The sequence below is a fragment of the Gadus chalcogrammus genome, chromosome 22 (genome assembly GCF_026213295.1).
Source record: "Gadus chalcogrammus isolate NIFS_2021 chromosome 22, NIFS_Gcha_1.0, whole genome shotgun sequence".
Taxonomy (NCBI): Eukaryota; Metazoa; Chordata; class Actinopteri; order Gadiformes; family Gadidae; genus Gadus; species Gadus chalcogrammus.
The window spans coordinates 14,070,117-14,089,308 of NC_079433.1; the positions used below are offsets into that span (position 1 = coordinate 14,070,117).

The 19,192-nt window shown below is 44.2% G+C and overlaps 1 protein-coding gene across 2 annotated transcripts in view; it reads right to left on the reverse strand.

Moving 5' to 3' along the window:
• Positions 1-18,251, reverse strand: part of vps50 (VPS50 EARP/GARPII complex subunit) — a 103,535-nt gene extending 85,284 nt beyond the window's left edge. For both annotated transcript variants that reach the window (XM_056582124.1, XM_056582123.1), the window contains exons 1-5: positions 18,097-18,251; positions 17,512-17,580; positions 9,467-9,589; positions 8,243-8,314; positions 2,453-2,506 (exon numbers count right to left, since the gene is read on the reverse strand). In XM_056582124.1, coding sequence (XP_056438099.1) covers positions 2,453-2,506; positions 8,243-8,314; positions 9,467-9,589; positions 17,512-17,580; positions 18,097-18,129 — 351 coding nt within the window. In that variant the 5' untranslated portion in view covers positions 18,130-18,251. The remainder of the gene's footprint in view (positions 1-2,452; positions 2,507-8,242; positions 8,315-9,466; positions 9,590-17,511; positions 17,581-18,096) is intronic.
• Between the last annotated feature and the right edge of the window lie 941 nt (positions 18,252-19,192).

A 19,192-nucleotide genomic window follows, 5' to 3' on the forward strand; every position in this document is an offset into this window, starting at 1 on the left:
CGGCAGGCGCAGATGAGAAAACAGATTTCCCCCTCAGCGCATTACCAGACTTTATTCGTTGCCTGCCACCTTTGTTCAAAGTCAATTCACTGTCACTCTCGAGCTGGGAGAGTCGGGAGGCAGCACGTTTAATTGGGAGCCACAGCGGCCTCCATAGCCGGTGAATATAGGACACCAAATTCCTTTGGATAGGAAACCAAAGGGCAATCGAGAAGTGTTAGATAAAGGTCCTAAAAGGACAGGCCGCAGACCGTAAACCCTGCCACTTCAGATTAATAGACTAGCAGTCAGAGTTCATTAATTCCCACTCGTGTTGAGAGGAGCATTGGGGGTTTTTTCAGAGCACATTGCGCCGCAGATTCCTTTCAAATGGTTATACCAGTGAGAGGCTCGGCCTTTGCTGTCTCGACTGTTTACCGACCATCCTGTGGTTAATCCTCAATATGTCCAATACACCCTGGCTAGGAGAGATAAGGACAGAGGGGTAACATGGAGGTCACCTACTTAGTTTCATACAATTGTTGCACAGGTAATGCAATCATTCTTTAGGTTATGTTGAATAACCATGCATATTGTTTTAAAGACGGATAATTATTGAGTATATAAAAGGATAAATAGAAATGTAAACATAGTGCCCGAAGAAAAGAACACCGATATTCTCGGGAATCGGAGCAGTGGCACGATCCTGTTTCCAATGCACAAACTTGACCCAACATTTCTCCAGGTCTGACCCCAGGAGCAGCCGCTCAAAGGGTGTTGAATCGTAGGGTTATGACTACCCTAACCCCACGCTACAACACCCTCCACCCCCCTCCCCAGAACAACAACCCTCTCCTGATCAGATTAAGGCTTCATTCAACCCAAAGGAAATTGCGGAGCCAGCACCTCTGCAATTGGCCAGCAGTAGGACAGTGTTGAGAAAATGAAATCTAAGTGACAAGAGCACTAGAAATACGAACAGCACAAAATACTAAAACGCAAACAACGTGATCGCACAGCAGATCCCATCATATATATTGCACAGGGCTCAAATATTGCACACATGATGGTGCTGGTCCCACTATTGCACCGCCTCACGGCAATGTTGCGTTAAAAATGCCTCACCAGTGGAGACCGAGGGAGATTCTTGCACTCCCCTAGACCCCCCACCCAGGCACATGGTGAAGAAGCCATCCTACGGCTAAAGGTCTTAACGTTGCACAGTTCAACAGTTCAGACCCTGGCCCTGGGCATCATGACGTCAGCGTCTACATTCACACCAAGTGGGCATTGGAGTGAGCAGACGCATCCACCATCCGTGCTTGTTACGTACGGGGGGGTGATTGAATGCTGCTTTGGTGTGGAAAAAAAAATCAATGTTCTGCCACTTGTTTATTGACAGCAATTAGGGCTGCAACTTGGGGTTCCTTTGATGAGTTGATCGTCATGACGATGATTGTAGTGGTCAGCCCTGAAGGGAACACCTGCTCAGTCATCAAGTTTGGGCTGCACGAACGCTTCGTGAATGCAGAATCTGGCGATTTTATTACCCGGACAATGATGAGAGCGAAGATAAATTCATTTTTGTTTGATAGTTAAAACTAATGGTTTATAGTTCATCATATGGAGGATAATGAGCTCAAAGGGACACCTCTTGATTACAAGTTTCGAATAAATGCCAGACTTGTTGACATTTTTATTGCATATTCTTGGCACTGGATATGGATATGGCATGAAAAGATCTCTGATGATATTTCCAAACATAAACATAAAAACATGACAACTCATAAATCAACCATGTGGATGACTTCAACCTAATGTGCATGCCCTGATGCCAGTGCCTCTTCGAGCAGTGAAGAAAGAATGAAAGATAGCCACAGGAAAAAGAGAGAAGCCTTCAAAACAACAAAGTAACCATCACTGCATGTTCTGGTCGACAGCCGTTGTGTTGAGTACACTTTCCGAAATTGTTTTCGTGTCACTTACGGTCCTTGGAGTTGCGGAATGGAAATGGACGGAGGCAGGGCTGAATACAAAATAGACTGATAGAGCACCCATGGAGGCACTCACGAGCCCACACGCTCACACATTTATCTCCCCCCCAGACCAGCAAATGCTACACCACAGTCGGTAGAGAAGATATTTAGTGGCCCCGGCCTGAGTAGGGTCATTAATGACAACAACGATATCATTTTGCCTTTACCCTTGTGAACACACACACACACACACAAAAACACAGCCCACACATCCCATTTCCATGGCGACAGCACTCTGACCTCATCTAATTCTCTGTCCTGAAACACAGAAACCCATCAAGTGAGGGCACGGGTAGAGCCACAGGTCTGCACACAGCCAGATTCCCGAGCGAGGGAAAGCCGCTGTACTTTGTTAAAAACAAACGGGCGCAGTAGCAATGAGATCATTGGTTTGAAGGAGAACCGAAAAGGTGTCAACTTTATTTAAAAAGACATACCTTGACGTATGCCGGTTGTTTCTCCAGGATGAGATCGGCAACTTTTTTGGACACCTGGAAGAATGAGAAAACAACAGAGAGAATTAAAAGAAGGCGGGTAAACAAAGAATTTTTAAATGGGCCCTTTGGTGAACACAGACACAATGTCAGCCATTTATACTGGCTTTTACAACTTCAAAACACTGTGATACAGAGCAACTTAAATCCCTCGGAGACCAAAGCCCTCAAAACCCTCGGATACAGAGACACTGTTAAAACCCTCGGATACAGAGACACTGTCTCTTCTTGTCTCTTCCGTTTGATTTTCCTTCAAGTGTTCCTCCAGTGAATTAATAGCTGCACTTTCTTTCAGCAAAACTGACCCTGATTCCAACCCCTGACGCATTGACTTTTCACTTTCACAACCATTGATTTTAGGCCTTTGCTGTGTTGCTGTCGTCTCTTTCAAACCCATGTGACAATGTAGCATCGTCTTATGTTTAACTTCAATCAATGAATGAAGAAAAAGTGAGCATCTTTTTTCCTGATGGTTAACCTTTCCACTGAGGCCATGAAAAGAGTAGTCCAACAGTGCGATTGTGAAGGCGCACATTTCACTTTATTGGGAAAAGGTTAATAGCAAAGTTAAAGGCCAGTGTAAAAAAAAAAAGTCAAAATTGAATAGAGGATGCCATCGAGCCAGCGCTGAGAAACCAATGAGGTCAAACAGTGGGCAGAGCTGCTCCTAATTCTCCACCATTTACTGCAAATCAGCATCAACATTTTTCGCGGAGAAGCCACCCATTACAGCTGGGCTGCTTTGGTGAAGCTACAGCATTTTATGATTACAAAATATAGAATTACACAGAAAAATTCTGGGAAAAGCAAGGGCATAGCATTTGGTTAATAGTTGATGTTTTATGCAGTGGGTCTTACATTTTCGGGATGAAATATTTTGGCACGCTAAACCCCAACACGACCTCCTCCTTCCCCTAAACAGCCATTTAATCGCTCTAGCTTAAAAAAATCGTGGATGGAAAACAATGTTGTCTTGTATAAATATATATTCATATTCAGAGCTGACTTTTGTGCCCCTTCATACATAAGAACAGAAAGACTTTGCAATTAGAAAGAGTGCATGGGAGAAGTATAGGGTTTTAATCATATCAGGAAAATATTCTAAAGCACCAAGTTTAGCCCGGAATGTCTACCCTGTTTTAATGAGATTAAATGCAAATACCAAAAACATATAAAACCCTTTGCATCCGGGTGACTGACCTGTCTGGGGCAGATAGGGAAAGGCTTGTTAGTAGTCACTTATATCCGAGGCACACATCATCTTATGCAAGAAATGTCACCAACTTTATCTCGCCACTTATGAGAATGCCCCGCACACACACACACACACACACACACACACACACACACACACACACACACACACACACACACACACACACACACACACACACACACACACACACACACACACACACACACACACACACACAAAACACACACAGCTTGAATGAACTTCTGTTTGGAGACATGTATGCACTGAGGATAAGAATTTCACTAACTAAAGCCGGGAGCAGATGGTGAAAGCAGTATGCCAGAAAACACTGCATATAATTAAATATATGTGTGCGCTTATGTGTGTGCATTTGTGAGGGACTGAGCATGTGTGTCCATATGTGTGTGGGTGTGTTGGTGTGATAGGGTTCACAGCTAAAATGTGATGAAACAACAATGGAGGATTTCAAATTCATCCCATCCTTGTGTGTTGGCTGGCTGACAAACTGTTATGTCTTTGCCCCACCTTACAACATTTCCTCAAAACCAAACCGGTAGCGCCACCTGTTGGTTAAAGTGAAGACCATAGCAATGGAAGCAATGCTTCCTCGTTAGTAGGCTTAACAGTACACATAAATGGCCTTGGGTATCAAGGGAGTTGTATCTTCACAAAGACCCCTGCAGGTGATGTGTACATCATGTAGGAGTTGCCTCCCTGAAATAAAACCAAGAAGTCACGACAATGATTCCCATTGCTGAACTAATTTGTTTTTTATCAGTCAAATGGTTTCCATTAATCAACAGAAAGTGATCAGTTTGGAACAAGACTTAGATTAACTAAGATATTTTTTTACATTCAAAAACCTTTTTCACCATTAACTCAATATATTGGCTCTAAGCAAGCAATACAAACGACGCATTTAGCCAATGGTCAGAGCAATAAACCGTATGGACTGTTTGGCAAGTGCCTGTTCATTTGTTAATGGAGGGAGATGTTTAATTAGGAGACCAGTAACACAATGCCTAATTAAGAAATAAAATAAAAACATTGGCCTCATCCCAATCACAAATCGTTGGCAAGGGAAACTGGTTTATAAAACATTTAGTAACTAAGTAACGGTGGAAGTCTTAGAGATTGTTCTGTTTCTTAAAGACTTGAGTCAAACTGAACTACAAGTACTACAATGTTCATTCACATTGTACACACTGTCTTCATTCTTATTCATACTCAATGTTCACCAATATAGATCACCAATTTAAAGAAGAAGCGACCTGAGAAAATTATTATAATCGCTACAATCAAAGCTATCAAAGAAGATGTGAACAAAAATCCTGTAACGTAGCCCAGTGCCAGCAGGTTAGGGCAACATGGAAAAAAGTTGGCGTGACATGTGATTCCACATTTTAGAGTACATCGGCCGGCATTAATGGACGGAGATGAAAGATGTTATGATAAGACTTGTTGGAATGTCAAGCCTGTCAGATAGAGAACACTGTAGGGGAAGTAGAACTGATTTGATTTGGATGCAAAAATAACTGTCATCGATTTCTGTAGAAAAGGCTAATAAAACGAGCCTGTAAAACTGAGCTCACAATGGCGAAAATATCATTAAATGCAGGGGAACAAAAGTTAAGTACAAGTAAAAAATACTATAGGATACATTAATGAGAATAATTTATCAGTGCATATGCACGGACTGAAGCTCCAAAAATAAAAGCATCGGAAGACATGACAGTAGTCTAGCTGTATTTAACTGTTTGGGTTTCAAACCTGCTGAGGATTAAGATACATGCTGTGAGTCTACCCACAAACACTCCACTGTGTGTGTGTGTTTGTGTGTCTTTGCTCGGGTGCGTGTGCGCCTGTGTGTCTGTGAGCGTGCTCCTGTGTGCCGCGCTGGTGTGTGTGTGCTCCTGTGTGTGTGTGTGTGTGTGTGTGTGTGTGTGTGTGTGTGTGTGTGTGTGTGTGTGTGTGTGTGTGTGTGTGTGTGTGTGTGTGTGTGTGTGTGTGTGTGTGTGTGTGTGTGTGTGTGTGTGTGCACTTGTGTGTGTGCATATGTGCGTGCACGCGTGTGTGTGTGCGCGTGTCTGCAAACTCTGCATGTGTGTGTCTGCGCGAGCGCATGCCTGTGTGTATCTGCATACGTGTGTGTCAGGGTGAATCCATTGCCACACATGAAAGGATGCAGGCTCCCTTGGCCCTGCACGTCAATCAACGCACAAACACACAGATACACACACACAGAAAACCTGAAAGTGTTCACCTGGAGGCCACATAGACACACAACAAGATGAGGCAATTAGGCAGGTGACGGGCCAGTACCTGGACTATTCAGGGATGCTAATTAGTCCGCCGGGTTGGCTGGAGAACGCAGCGTCCATGCCTCTCCTGTCTCCTCCTTCCCCACCGGAGAGAGCTCATGCCCCAGTCTCGGTGCAATGCCGCTGTGTGGGGCTGGGGGGCTTGGGTATGCTGCTGGTTCCCGCCGTAAGCTTCATTCATATATAGATACCTCTGGCAGGAATATCAGCGGGAGTGGTGTGGCCGACGGAGATAGGAGCATATGCACAAAGCCTTGTGCACACACATACATAACACATGTAGGAACGCGCTTACTTTGGCACACACAGCCTGACACAAATTGCAGGCTGGCCTCCATATCGTTTTGAGAAGCCTTTGACGGTGTCGGGAGAAGCAGTGTGTGGGCGAGGCTTCACGGTGATAAACCTGATTATCACCTATCGCACAAGAGGGGGGCTCGAGCTTCACACATGGTGATCTGTTTGTGTGTGTGTGAGTTTGAGTGATGGAGAGAGAGAGTGAGCAAGCGTGCGGGCGAGTGGGTTGACGGGCACGTGTGTGTTTGTGTCCACTGATTCAGCCCACGTCACGCGTTTTGAAATCGATGTGTGTTACATCGCATGCCTGTGTTGTCTGCAATTAGCTTGGGGTGTCCGTCTAGCTGTCCCTCAACTATACCTTTATGGGGACACATTAGATGCTTAGAAAATGAATATAAATCAAACTGTCAATTGAAAATGAAAGGCCTTCCATCAGGATATATAAAACCTGTTCTCTCCCAGCGTGCCACCACTAACTGGTCTGCCACCACCGCCGGAGGGGGTGTAGTGGGTGTCAGTGCACTAGACTGCAGAGAGGGGGACGCTGGCGTAGGCGAGGAGTGAGGGTGACTTTGTTGAGGTATGGGAGTAAGATAAGCCCGGCACGCCGAGGCGAGGCTGAAGAGGCAGATAAGCAGTGAGGCATATATACAGAATGTGAGGAAGAGAGGAAGAGAGAGAGGAAGAGAGAGAGAGGAAGAGAGAGGAAGAGAGAGAGAGAGAGGAAGAGAGAGGAAGAGAGAGAGGAAGAGAGAGGAAGAGAGAGAGAGAGAGAGAGAGAGGAAGAGAGAGAGAGAGAGAGAGAGAGAGAGAGAGAGAGAGAGAGAGAGAGAGAGAGAGAGAGAGAGAGAGAGAGAGAGAGAGAGAGAGAGAGAGAGAGAGAGAAAATTATTCCCTGGGACTGAGTGGAAGGATAAGAAAGAAGACACGGGCGGATAGGAAGATGAGGAGAGGAGTGACAGGAGCGGGGGGAACGGGGGGGAATGGGAGGTTGAGGCAACAAAAAGCAGCAGCTCTCTCCAGGTCCTCTCCATCATTTATTAATAGCCCGGGTCGTTCTGCCAGGCTCTGAGGCCCAGCGGTTGTGGGCAGCCCACAGTATGACGTCCACTATGGAGCCACGGAGGGCCTCATTCTCGTCCCTAACGCCAGGCAACAGCAAGGGCGGGGGGGTGCGGTTGCTTGCGTCATGGAGGGAACCGAAGGAACACTCAATGCAACATCCGTTGAATTGGGGTTTTAAAAAAAGATGCCCTTCCATAAGTGGAACAGTGCGGTACTGGACGCATGGGAACCCCCCCCCCCGTCAAGCCCAATAGTATGCACCATGCACAGGGAGCTTGGTGTGGTTAGGCAGTCAATTGAAGAGGCTTAAGTTATCCGTAGCCATTAGCCAACGTTATTCTTTCCTCGTACCCATACTGCTGCAGAGCGTCTAGCGCGCGTCCGCGTGCTGAGGATGTAAACACTGGCACTATGGCACTTTTGTCTTTTGGAATCAAATGTGCTCTCATCTGCAGTTTGTGGACATCCTCACAGTGAAATTACCTTACAAATGCTTTACAAAATGTCTTAACACAAGGACCAAACGCCTATACTGCTATTGTTTACATCCATGCTTTTCGTGCATTCATACATTCATGCATTATTGTTTATTGGTGATATTGGTAACTGGTGTTTTAGTGAAGCCAGGAGAGGCAGTTACGATGGATTGATCATCCAGACGGGAGTTTCCTTTAACCAAACATAATCTAATGAATGATCGAGCACCAGCATGTGAACATATTCATATTTAAGCACAACCTGGCACGATTCCGCACACTGTCCCTGGGTCAAGTCGAGGTGTGGAAGTGTGTTTATAAGAGAGGAGCGGTGTAATAGGGGCAGGGAACTCACGGCGGCCTGTTGTTTCTTCAGCGTATCTCTGTGATCCTCCAACTCCTGCAGGTCCAGCTCAGGGGGAAGTTTCTGAAAAACACACGGATAGCATGTATGTAAACCAACGCATCGTGAAGACACTGCATTGGTGGAACCCTCCCACACACACACACAAACCTCAGACCGAGTCTGAGATCCTGAATGCCTCAACTCACAACTTCCAAGAAAGTTAAAGCTTTCATGGGGTTTCATGAAATTTAGTAGATGGGGGGGCACAGCCAAAACATGGCATATTGAAGCATTCACTGATGCTGCCGCCCTAAATTCAGGAATGGCTTGCCGTTTGAGATGATGCAGAAATAATAATGAGCAGCACTTAGTATGACAGATATCACGATAGATATTTGAGAAAATTGTGAAGACGGTCTCGCAGGCGGCATGAATGCAGTTCGTATTTCCTTTGAATAACAGCGTAAGCGCACCTCAATTTGAAATCGCAAAAAAAAAAAAAAATATCCACACGCTTTGATGCCTCATCAGTCAAATTAATCAACAAGGAGGAGGAGGAGGAGGATGTTATCAGGTGAAAAAGTAAACAAACCCGCCCCAACGGTAGCGGGCTGGTGGAAACATATTACCAACCTCGGGGCCAGAGAATGATAGGTAATTACTTTCCTCTTGACTGAGAGACTCATTTCAGATTGCATGGTGATACTGGGATGAATCTAATGAATTTTCACACCCTTCTCCTGTCGGGCAGACGCAATCCATCAGTGCCGAAGTCGAGGCTACACACGAGGAAACGCATGCGCACACATGCGTCGGAGCGTGGCAAGAGTAACCCCCCCAGGTAGGGCCATGGGTTTCGAAAATTGCACCTCGATGCTGGCCATCTGCGTTACGTTAAACCGGGACATCACTATTAATTCCGGTAGGACTATTTGTTTGTTTTGTTGCCCCCTCTTGCCAACTCCTGACGGACCCCCTTCCTCATGAACACACACATACACACACACACCCAACAGTGATTATGTAGTGCAAGGCGTTTAGTTGAGCACCGCAGTCATCCCTTTTGAGTCTGTAAAGAATTAAACCAAGCACCCCCCTCAGCTCAATCCAATCAGGGCTGTATGTGTGCTGGCCGAATTAAATGGTTCCTTGGAGAAAAGTGTGGGAAGAAGAAGAAAAGAAAAACAAGCCTAAAAAGTGAGTCAAAGTGGGTCTGAGGAGGCCCCCGCTCACCTCCAACTCGTGCTTCACCATGTCGAAGGAGTCACAGGAGTAGTACACCTCGGCGATGCTCTCGATCATCTCCTGCTCCGCCTGGGGGTCGATGGGCTGCTCCCTCAGCTCACGCAGCTCCTCCTGCAGGAGACGCACAAGAGGAGGTGAGACGGGGAGAGAGAGAGAGACGCCGACACGTGGGTCCCTGGGAGTTAGTGGGGGAACCCGGAACACCATTAAGGAGAAGACATGACAAACCACCTTGATCCCCCCCCCGCATCGCTCACATGCAAGGTGCGGCGATGCATTATGGGTAGGATGACGCACGGCGATGTATGACACCACCACCACGTCTTGCGTGTGAAAAACATACTGACAAACTTTTTAAAAGAAAGTAGAAAAGGAAGGGTATGTTCTATAGAAGTGCTGCAGATTTCAGAGAGACGGGGGGAGGGGGGGTTGGAGAATGAGAGTGTAACATAACAGAATTAGAGGGTGGGAGCGACAGTCTTCGGGGAGAGACCGCGAGAGAAACAAAGTGTTTGAATGAAAAATAGATGTGATAAAAAACGATTTAACTAGGGATTTAACAGCAAATTGCATCTTATTTTCCCGATGCTTGTTTGGGGGTTAATCTGGATGTTGGGAGGAGATAAGCGAGGGGGGAAAGGGGGGGGGGGGGGGGGGGGGGGGCAGTAGACGACAAGACCAAGGAGAACTTTCTGGAACAACCCTGTGCAACATCAAAGAGCTATTGATCAGGACCTAGATCCTTCCCAGGAGCCTCTTCAAGATCAAGAGTTCTTAAACACCACCACCACCACCACCACACCACCACCTCCTCCTCCGTCACCACCACCACCACCTCACCTCCACCCCACGCGCTTCCCACACATTGGTCCTTTGGAGCATAATGAAGCAGTGATATTTGGCCACATGTCAACAACACTGACTTAGCACTCTACACGGGCGCGCCGTCTCAAGGAGATTATTGATTCCAGACAATTGCTGACCGAGTGCAAAGAAAAGCCTAACAACACAACAAAGCTGCGAGAGATCAGGCAGGCCGTAAACACCAACAGCCACACAGACCAGGGGTACATGGGTTCCAATTTGCCCTTTTAACTTAATGCGCAAAACAAGACATTTATTCAGTCCTGTGAAGTAAAAAAGAAAATGTGCCCGTTTGGAGCTGAGGGAAAGTTGAAGGTATCATGAGGTGGGATTCACTGGAAATACTAAGAACCAAAAATAACTGCTTATATGATCTATATTTCATGAGCTGTGCTGCACAGCTTGACTTTCATACATTTTTATAGTAAATTCTACTAAATACTCCTAAATCTAGAAAAGTGGCTAACCATAAATAGTTCTTGTTCATGTGTTTGTTTCACCAAAAGGTATTTACTTTGGTTTGTTTGTCTCCTGCTGTAGTTTATCTTTTAAAAAGGCTCAGTCTCAGTCACTGCCGCATTAATAATAAAAGTTGATCATTGTCAAATTTGATGTCATGGCAACAAACATACGCCCACTGCTCTTCAACTTCCCCCCTTCATTAGATTAAACAATCACCTCACATCATTTGATTTCACCGTGATTGATTATGAAGCGAATACTAATTGAAATTAAAGCAAATGAGACGACTGGTAAAGGGGGGGGGTTCTCCAGCAAGTGGGTAGGAAGATGGGGTGGGGGCGGGGGGGGTTAGAGACAGAGATGCTGGGAAATGAAAATGCAGTTCCCCACCCCCCAAGGTGACGTCGGGGACTGCCTATGATCACTGAGATGTTGTGGTGGTGACTTTGATCAAAATTCACTTTGAAGGATAAAGAGAAAACAACTGGCCAACCCCAACACATCCCAAGGTCATCTTGTCCACCCGCCCTTAAAACAACTTTGCACCCATTCTGTGTAGAAAAGAAAACATGCACTGAAATGAAAAAGAAAAAGCCATCTATTCACAATTTTGTCATTCAAATAGAGGAGAAAAACACAGGAAACGTGAGATCTATCTGCGGTGTCCCTCTATACGCGTGTGTCATCCAAACGCGTCAACAGAATCAAAGTGGATTCATGTCTCAAGTGCTAATTGAACGCGGTGCAATTAACACGGGGACGAGGGGCGGTGCAACGCAAAGCTTCTGTGAAGCGACGACAACAACAATAACAACAGCAGCAACAAAAAGCACAGCTGTGGATAACCAATAGCAGAGAATACATAGCCTAGGGGAAAACAAAAGCATAGAAGGAGGAAGAGGAGGGAGGGATGGAGGAAGGGGGGGATTGGGTTAAATAGAGACAGAGATGAGTGGCAATTATTTCCGCTGTGGATATCATTAATTTGTTTTGATGGTCTCACACACACACACACACACACACACACACACACACACACACACACACACACACACACACACACACACACACACACACACACACCACACACACACACACACACTCCCCCCCCCCCCCCCTCATGTGACAGCTGATGAATATTTATGGAGCGCCTAATATCCCGATGTGTTCTCATCAGCCACTAATCAAGGGGTTAATCACAGTTGTCCTCCCCGGGACCTGAGACACAATGGCAGACGGGAGGAGGAGGAGGAGGAGGAGGAGGAGGAGGAGGAGGAGGAGGAGGAGGAGGAGGAGGAGGAGGAGGAGGAGGAGGAGGAGGAGGAGGAGGACCCTGAGGTATTTCTACTGCTTTGAGGCGAGTTACATTTCTGACCCACGTGGGGGGTGCAAGCTTCTCTTGCAGTCGTCAGCAGCCCCCTCTCGCATCGCCTAATTGATTTGGGTTGGAGCGGTGCTTGTTTCAAAATAGAAACAGAGGGGTTCCAGTTTGAACATGACTACTTGGCTCTGGGGTGGAGTGGTCTCCCCCCAACCCAATGTCCCGAGGCCGCGGCAAGATCTCTACAGATATGTAATTCATATATTCAAGATGCTACCCAGAAATTCCAAGAATTTTGGGTACAATCAATTGATCAGATGAGCAAACTGCTCAAAGTGCTGCCCTTTAGAAGCAAATGATAGCGAAGGTTTATGTCAGCGGGGAGCTCGTTCCACCAGTGTGGGACAAGCACAGCAAACTTTCAGGATTTTGTCGAACGGCAGTAAACAACACCTTCCTGAGCTGAACTTGGGCTTAGATTGAGATGGGGGTCTATTAATAACATATTATTGTTAGATCATCAAACAAAAGAACATCTATTGAATTATTTTGTCCCAATTCATACAAACACAGAGATTTTTGTGTTTGTATGAATGGTGGAGAGACTGCATGCAAAAGAAAGGGTGAGAGTGACCCCTAGTGCTAGAGGAGGGTAATGACATGGCCTGCTGAACTGGTCCAGGTCCAAAAGGAAAGCGCCACCACAGGGATGATGGAAGCCTGCTCAATTCATCAACCTGTGATGTTTTCTTAAAAGTGAATCAAGCAGAACCAAGGATGGATCCTTGTAGTGTTCCCAAAGGTTCAGCTGGCACAAATGTGCGTGATTAAGCGCACAGTGTGTGTCTTATCCCTTCTTCAATCGGAGCCCGCAGAGACCACTGCGGCTGAGTCGCCTTGTAAATAAACTTTTATTTTTCCTTTACATTTCTACAGTTTTGAAAATAGAAAGCAAAACTACGATATCCCGCAGGAGTGCTGCGTGGACGTCAGTGGCATTCGGATCCACTCATCGGTCCAAGTCCACCTTGGTTACAACAGAGCTTTAATGTCACCAGAAAGATTTCTAAAAACCCAAGGCTTCCTTAGTATGAGAGTATTGCTGCTTTCAAGGTTGAACAATGTGCAAGGTTTTTTATTAGACTAAAATAAACCTCCAGGTTCTAGAGTTTTGTATCCACACAGACAGGATGGCTTCAGTTAGCATCCCAGCAAATGTTGTAAAATCTCTCACCATGCCTCTAAATCGAGCCAACAGCTCCCACCTTCTACAACACCCTAGTTGCCTTTAGCTAGCCTAAATAACTCTGATAAAACAGGTTTTCCCAGTCCTGCAAAGCATGCATTGTTCTGGCGAAGGTTATGGGCATCATGAATACAAACACACAGTGTGTTATCATCCCAGGAAAAATTATGGATCTTCTCATTTTATGTGCCATGGCACACATGGTAGACTAAACTAGCGAAGAGAATTCTACTATTCGTGGCCTGGACATGAAATGTGCAGACCCATTAAACTGCTTTCTAAACACTGTGGAGCTTCTCCTTCTACATGTTCAGAGGATCCCCACATAGATACCCAAAAGGTCACACGAACTGGGTCAAGACAAATGCCTTTGGAACCCTAAGGGAGGGGGGGGGGGGGAGTTAAACAGATCCAAAAGGAGATGTTATTTACATTGTTCACAACTACACGTTCATGATCACAAGCTAATTAAGCTAATTTGCTGTTGAACATCAAACCTTCCATACGCTTGGTGGAAAACATCCCTGTAGGGGGTTATTTCCACTGAGCAATACATGATACACAATTACACATGATGCGCACACACACACGCACACACACACACACACACACACACAGCATCTCACTACCTGTGAGGTACATCTCACATACATCTCGTTATTTGAGCAGTTGAAAACGCTTAAGGCTAAATGTTTAAACTAAATGTGTACTGACTCTGGCAGATTGGAACTCTTCCTTCAAGGCATTCTGCACTTTTATTGCTCTCTGGCATGTACACACACCCCCGCACACACATATGCACACACACTTCAATTATTTTATCCCCTACAAGCAGCCATCACATGCAGAGCTCACTACGGAGAAGAGCAGTCAACTTTTTTAAACATACATTCATCATTTTGGACGGATAATCTATTAAACTTGGGGTCATCGTTTTTCAAAAGTCAGTGTAGCCTTCCTAACATTTATAAAGTCATAACCACATGACACAGTGCGTCACTGCAGAAAGCAAGGAGAACCGGTGTTCTCCAGGCCACACTTACAGGACAGAGGAACCGTGGGTCCTCCATGCAGGCCGCCAGCTAAGATGCATGCAGAAAACCGCCGGGAATCGTCTCCTCTGGTGTATCCAATCTGTCCTGCGATACAGCCCGAGTAAACTGAACCTGTGTACTGTGCACCACTTCCTTCTTATAAAGACAAGTAAGTAAGATGACTGATATTCTACAGCTACTGCTGTGTCACATGCATATCCAGTTTGGCCGCATTTGCCACAGCCATCTGCAAGCCAAAACGGGGTCGCTTCCATTAGGCAGACATGCTTGAACCCATTGGTTGTTTTTGTTGATTTGTTCTCATCCATGCAAACGATTGGCAGTCAATGCGCATCAGCCCTGTAGCATTGTAATATCTCCAACAAGGGGGCATTGGGATATACGTAGGTTTTTACACCCCTTGCTCCATCTATATGAATGGTATAGGCCTGTCAAATGGTATAAAAATATCTGAAGAAAATGTATTTGCACAACACTGAGATGATAAAGCGCAAAAGCAGTTCCTCTTGTTTTTGACATGGGTGCGCGTCCACACACACACACACACACACACACACACACACACACACACACACACACACACACACACACACACACACACACACACACACACACACACACACACACACTATTTTTTGTAGGAAGAAAAAAAAAGTAGCCAGAAGCAACAGTAAGGTCTAGAAGAGTGATAAAACTAAATGTACAAAAACAAAGACAAACAAATAAATAGAAATCCAATGAAGTTTGATCAAATGGAAAAGTTAAATCATTGCTTTATGATAAGAAAAAGAAAGAAGAAAATACTGAAGACTACAAAAGGAGCTGCACTCTCTTCCAACTTTGAGATTAAAAACTGAAAACTGGGTTCACATTTGATATTAAAACGCATCCTGGGTCATTCCATTTTAGCAAGATATGATCGCAAGAGTCCTACATTTGGAGGTGGTCCCTAATGCAAATCACGTTTGCATGGTGCATTTTCACCATGAGCACTTATCTATCCTCCACCACATTCCGTGAAGCATTCCATTCATTCCCAAGATCTTAAACAGGAGTATGGAAAACTCAATATTTCAACCAATTAAACGATGTAGCCTATGCCTGTGCTTTTTATAATAACTACTATCCAATCTGTTTTTTAATGAAAAGGAGAAATCAGAAAATAATAACAAATGTTAGCCACAAAAGAAGTACAAGTTTTTCTTTCTACTTTGTATATAGCTGCTACAGCCAAAGTGCTGCTAAGTATAGCATATACTTCAAACCACAAAAATCTGATCACAAGCGATCCCTGGAGGCTGGCATTAATAGCAGGTGTGACTGCACTCTCCCAGAATGTCAGACACAAAGTAGATATTTCTGGATAAAAAAAAAATAGGCAATGCAATGGGTTGAAAGAGCTTAATGGGCTTTTTATGGTTCCACGTTCCCGAAACGCAAGGGGGTTACGGACCCCTTACGTCCTTACGGACCCTCCTTGCATCCACCGCAAAGGCCGGATGTGCGCCTCCCAAAAATAACCTTCCGTCGAGGTGACGCAGCATCAAGGGCTGTCATTGGTCCGCTTGCTAAAACCCGGCGCAGAACCATAAACGATCACGACTGCGTCGAAGCGTCTGCGTGGTCATTGCATTGTGAGAACGTGGAACCATAAAAAGCCCTTTAGTCTGAGTATCTAGATAACAGACCGCTGCCTTCGGGCTCTCTGACTAGAGACACACTCATACCAGGTTAAAAGGCAATATAATCAAACTAGGCAAAAGGACATGAAGTCAGAGACTTCTTAACAATCTAGTACGATATGCATATGCAGCAAGTGTGGCTAAATATTAACAAAAGATTACGCCCCTCTCAAGAAACAAGAGTTGATCATTGAAAAAAAAAATGCAGTAGTTAGGCCTGAAGAGATGCAGGTGTGCATATAAATAAATATGCACACACAATACGCTGAAGACAACTGAATTAAATTCCCACTGCATCACCCACAAGTCTCAAGGTGACTTCTTTACATTGGTCTGAGAGCTGCAAACATAAACCCACTTGAGGAAACACAGAGAAATGGGATATAGTTGAATGAGTTGTGTGAACATGACCAAGCACTCAGGATAAACAGCGCTGGTCACCTTCCAAGGTTGTTCAGCTGTGCAAATCAAAGAGCAGTGCGGTTGAAGAAGTCAGGATAATCTACTGCCGGCAGTTCGCTACCCTGGAGCGACAAAGTCAATTCATTATGCAGACCATTGGTGCAGTTAACCCTGGTCTGGCTACGCTGGTTACAAATTAAACTTCTGGAAATAGACGAACACGAATGTTTTGTGGTTTGCGGAGCCAATGATCGTATATATGTAGGCGATGTGATTTGACAGCATATGGACTTTCTTTAAAAGCCGTGCATGGCAAGGTTAAAGATACAAAGACTCCAATATAATTCACCCGCTCGAATGTATACTAGTTAGTTACACCTAAGCCAACCACAACAATGTAATAGGTGTTACATAAAAGGTAATAGGTTTGCTTACTGACATAATAGCACAAATGGGGATGATCATCATTTTGGAATAAGGGACTCAATACTCACATTAGTGAGTGAGTGATATCTTGATAACTTTGAATAATGAAGACTACTGTTATATTTTCTTTTAATACAAATATTGTAAATATTTGTACAAGAATAAGTGCATATTGAGTAGTCACTCACATAAAAAATAAAGACAAAATCCTGTTTACTTTATTACTGACATAAAAGTAAACTTTTTATATTTGAAATACTATAATATCCGATATACTTTACGATGGGATATAACATCTTGTTTACAATATTATGAGTGTATTATTGTTATCAAGCTTCATTATGCATAATTATTATCAAGCTTTATTAGCATACACACATTAGTATTATTATTATCATTACAGTTGACAACATTTAAAAGACTGCATCCCAAAGTCACTGGTCTTGGGAACAGTGGGTTCACATCCAATTCTGGTAACTGGTAAGTTGTGGTTTGTTTACTTTGAATAGGATCATACAGGATGATTTGGTTTGGTCAGGAAAACAACAATTAATAAACACTTTCTGAAAGCTTACCTTGCTTGGAATCCTCAGGTTTTCCACAGGACTGAGGTCTGACATGCTTTCTTGAGGACTTTTCAGGCCCTATGAAGAAGAAAAAAAACACTTTAAAAGAAAAATTCACATCAACACCTAAAGATTGAAACTGCTTCAAGCCTGTAGGGTAGTGAACAACATTGTTGTGGTGCTTGCTTTGTCAACAAAAGAACGACAGCATACTGCAGCAGTAATCTAGGTCAATTTAGATTAAAAACAAGATTTCAGAAACAAACGACCAGCCAAGCAGCAGGTCTAATGTTACATTGCAAGATGAGAACTTCCCCAACCGCCCACATTCTGATTGTGTGGGTCTTATTATTTTAGGTCATCTCAGACGGATAACATAGTACGACAATGAAGAACATCTAAATAGGCACCGTAATATCCAAAGAGTGCCGCAAATGCACTGAAAGATATGGCTGTTCTGTTGGATGTTGTGCAATCTGATCTACCTGGAGATGAACTGTCAAACTAGCATGTTGGCACAACGTCATTTGCTTGTTAGCTTCAGCCAAAGAGATATGCTTCACATGTTTAAACAATCACACTTTGTTCATTCACCTGTCGGGCCATAAGAGACTTGATCTTCTGCATCGTAGCTCCAAATCGGGTTCAGTGGCTAATATTTTAAAACAATGAATACAGTATCATTTAATGTCACTGGGCTGCCTTCATCTAGAGAAGGGAGCCATTGATAATTGTCACGTGACTGTTGGTGAAACCGGAACCGGATACTGGGAATGGTAGTTTTCTTAGTTAAAGATGAGAACTACATTACACCATGTCATTATATTACGACATAGACAACCAATCCAGCGCCCATTTTCCGACCCTTAAGCGCTGAACACAAAGCTTGAATTTGGGTTAGTCAACCAATGACAATTTCCAATTTGTTATATGTTATAATAACTCAAATGCATTCGCCTCGAACCGTAGGCTGTAGCCCCAACCCTTGTTCCGCCACTAGATGGCAGTCAGATTAAAATACATGGGCCAACAACAAGAGGTATCTAGGTTTTTATTTGTTCACAGTTGATTATTTTTTATATTAACTTGATGAGTGTTGCTTTAAAATTAGAATGAAATTAGCTATATTATGCAGATTTGGGTTTCACAATTAATCACACCAAATACTCCTACTTAAATTGTTTTATATCCCAATTATTGATGAATGGCAAAAAATATATCAATTAGAAAAAAAGAATATCAATTTGAGATTTTTTGCAATAAAAAATTGCAAATGATGCTTTGCCTGCTATGTTCCACAACACACAACAGTTCCAAATAACTGTATCACACAGTGAGCATGTTTTTTTAATCCTCCCCCCTCTGGGTTATTTCTACGCAGCACAGTGTTAAAAAGCAGTCATACAGCAGGCACCACGTACTCACTTAAGTTCCTGCTTAATGATACCTCAGGCCATTTCCAAGTCAAATGAAGGTGAGGTCACTCTCCTCAGTTGAATTGACGCCACTGCTTGTTTGTTATGCAGTCGCCCAAAGTGTGGAGGACCCTCCCTTAAAACATACACTGAGACGGAACAGATGGCAGCCACTGCAGGAGATACCACCTCAAAGAAACAGCAATCGCAATTGGTTAGTGCAAACAGTTATAATTACTGCGGCACTCAAAACTACGCTCAAAAGGATTTTTGTT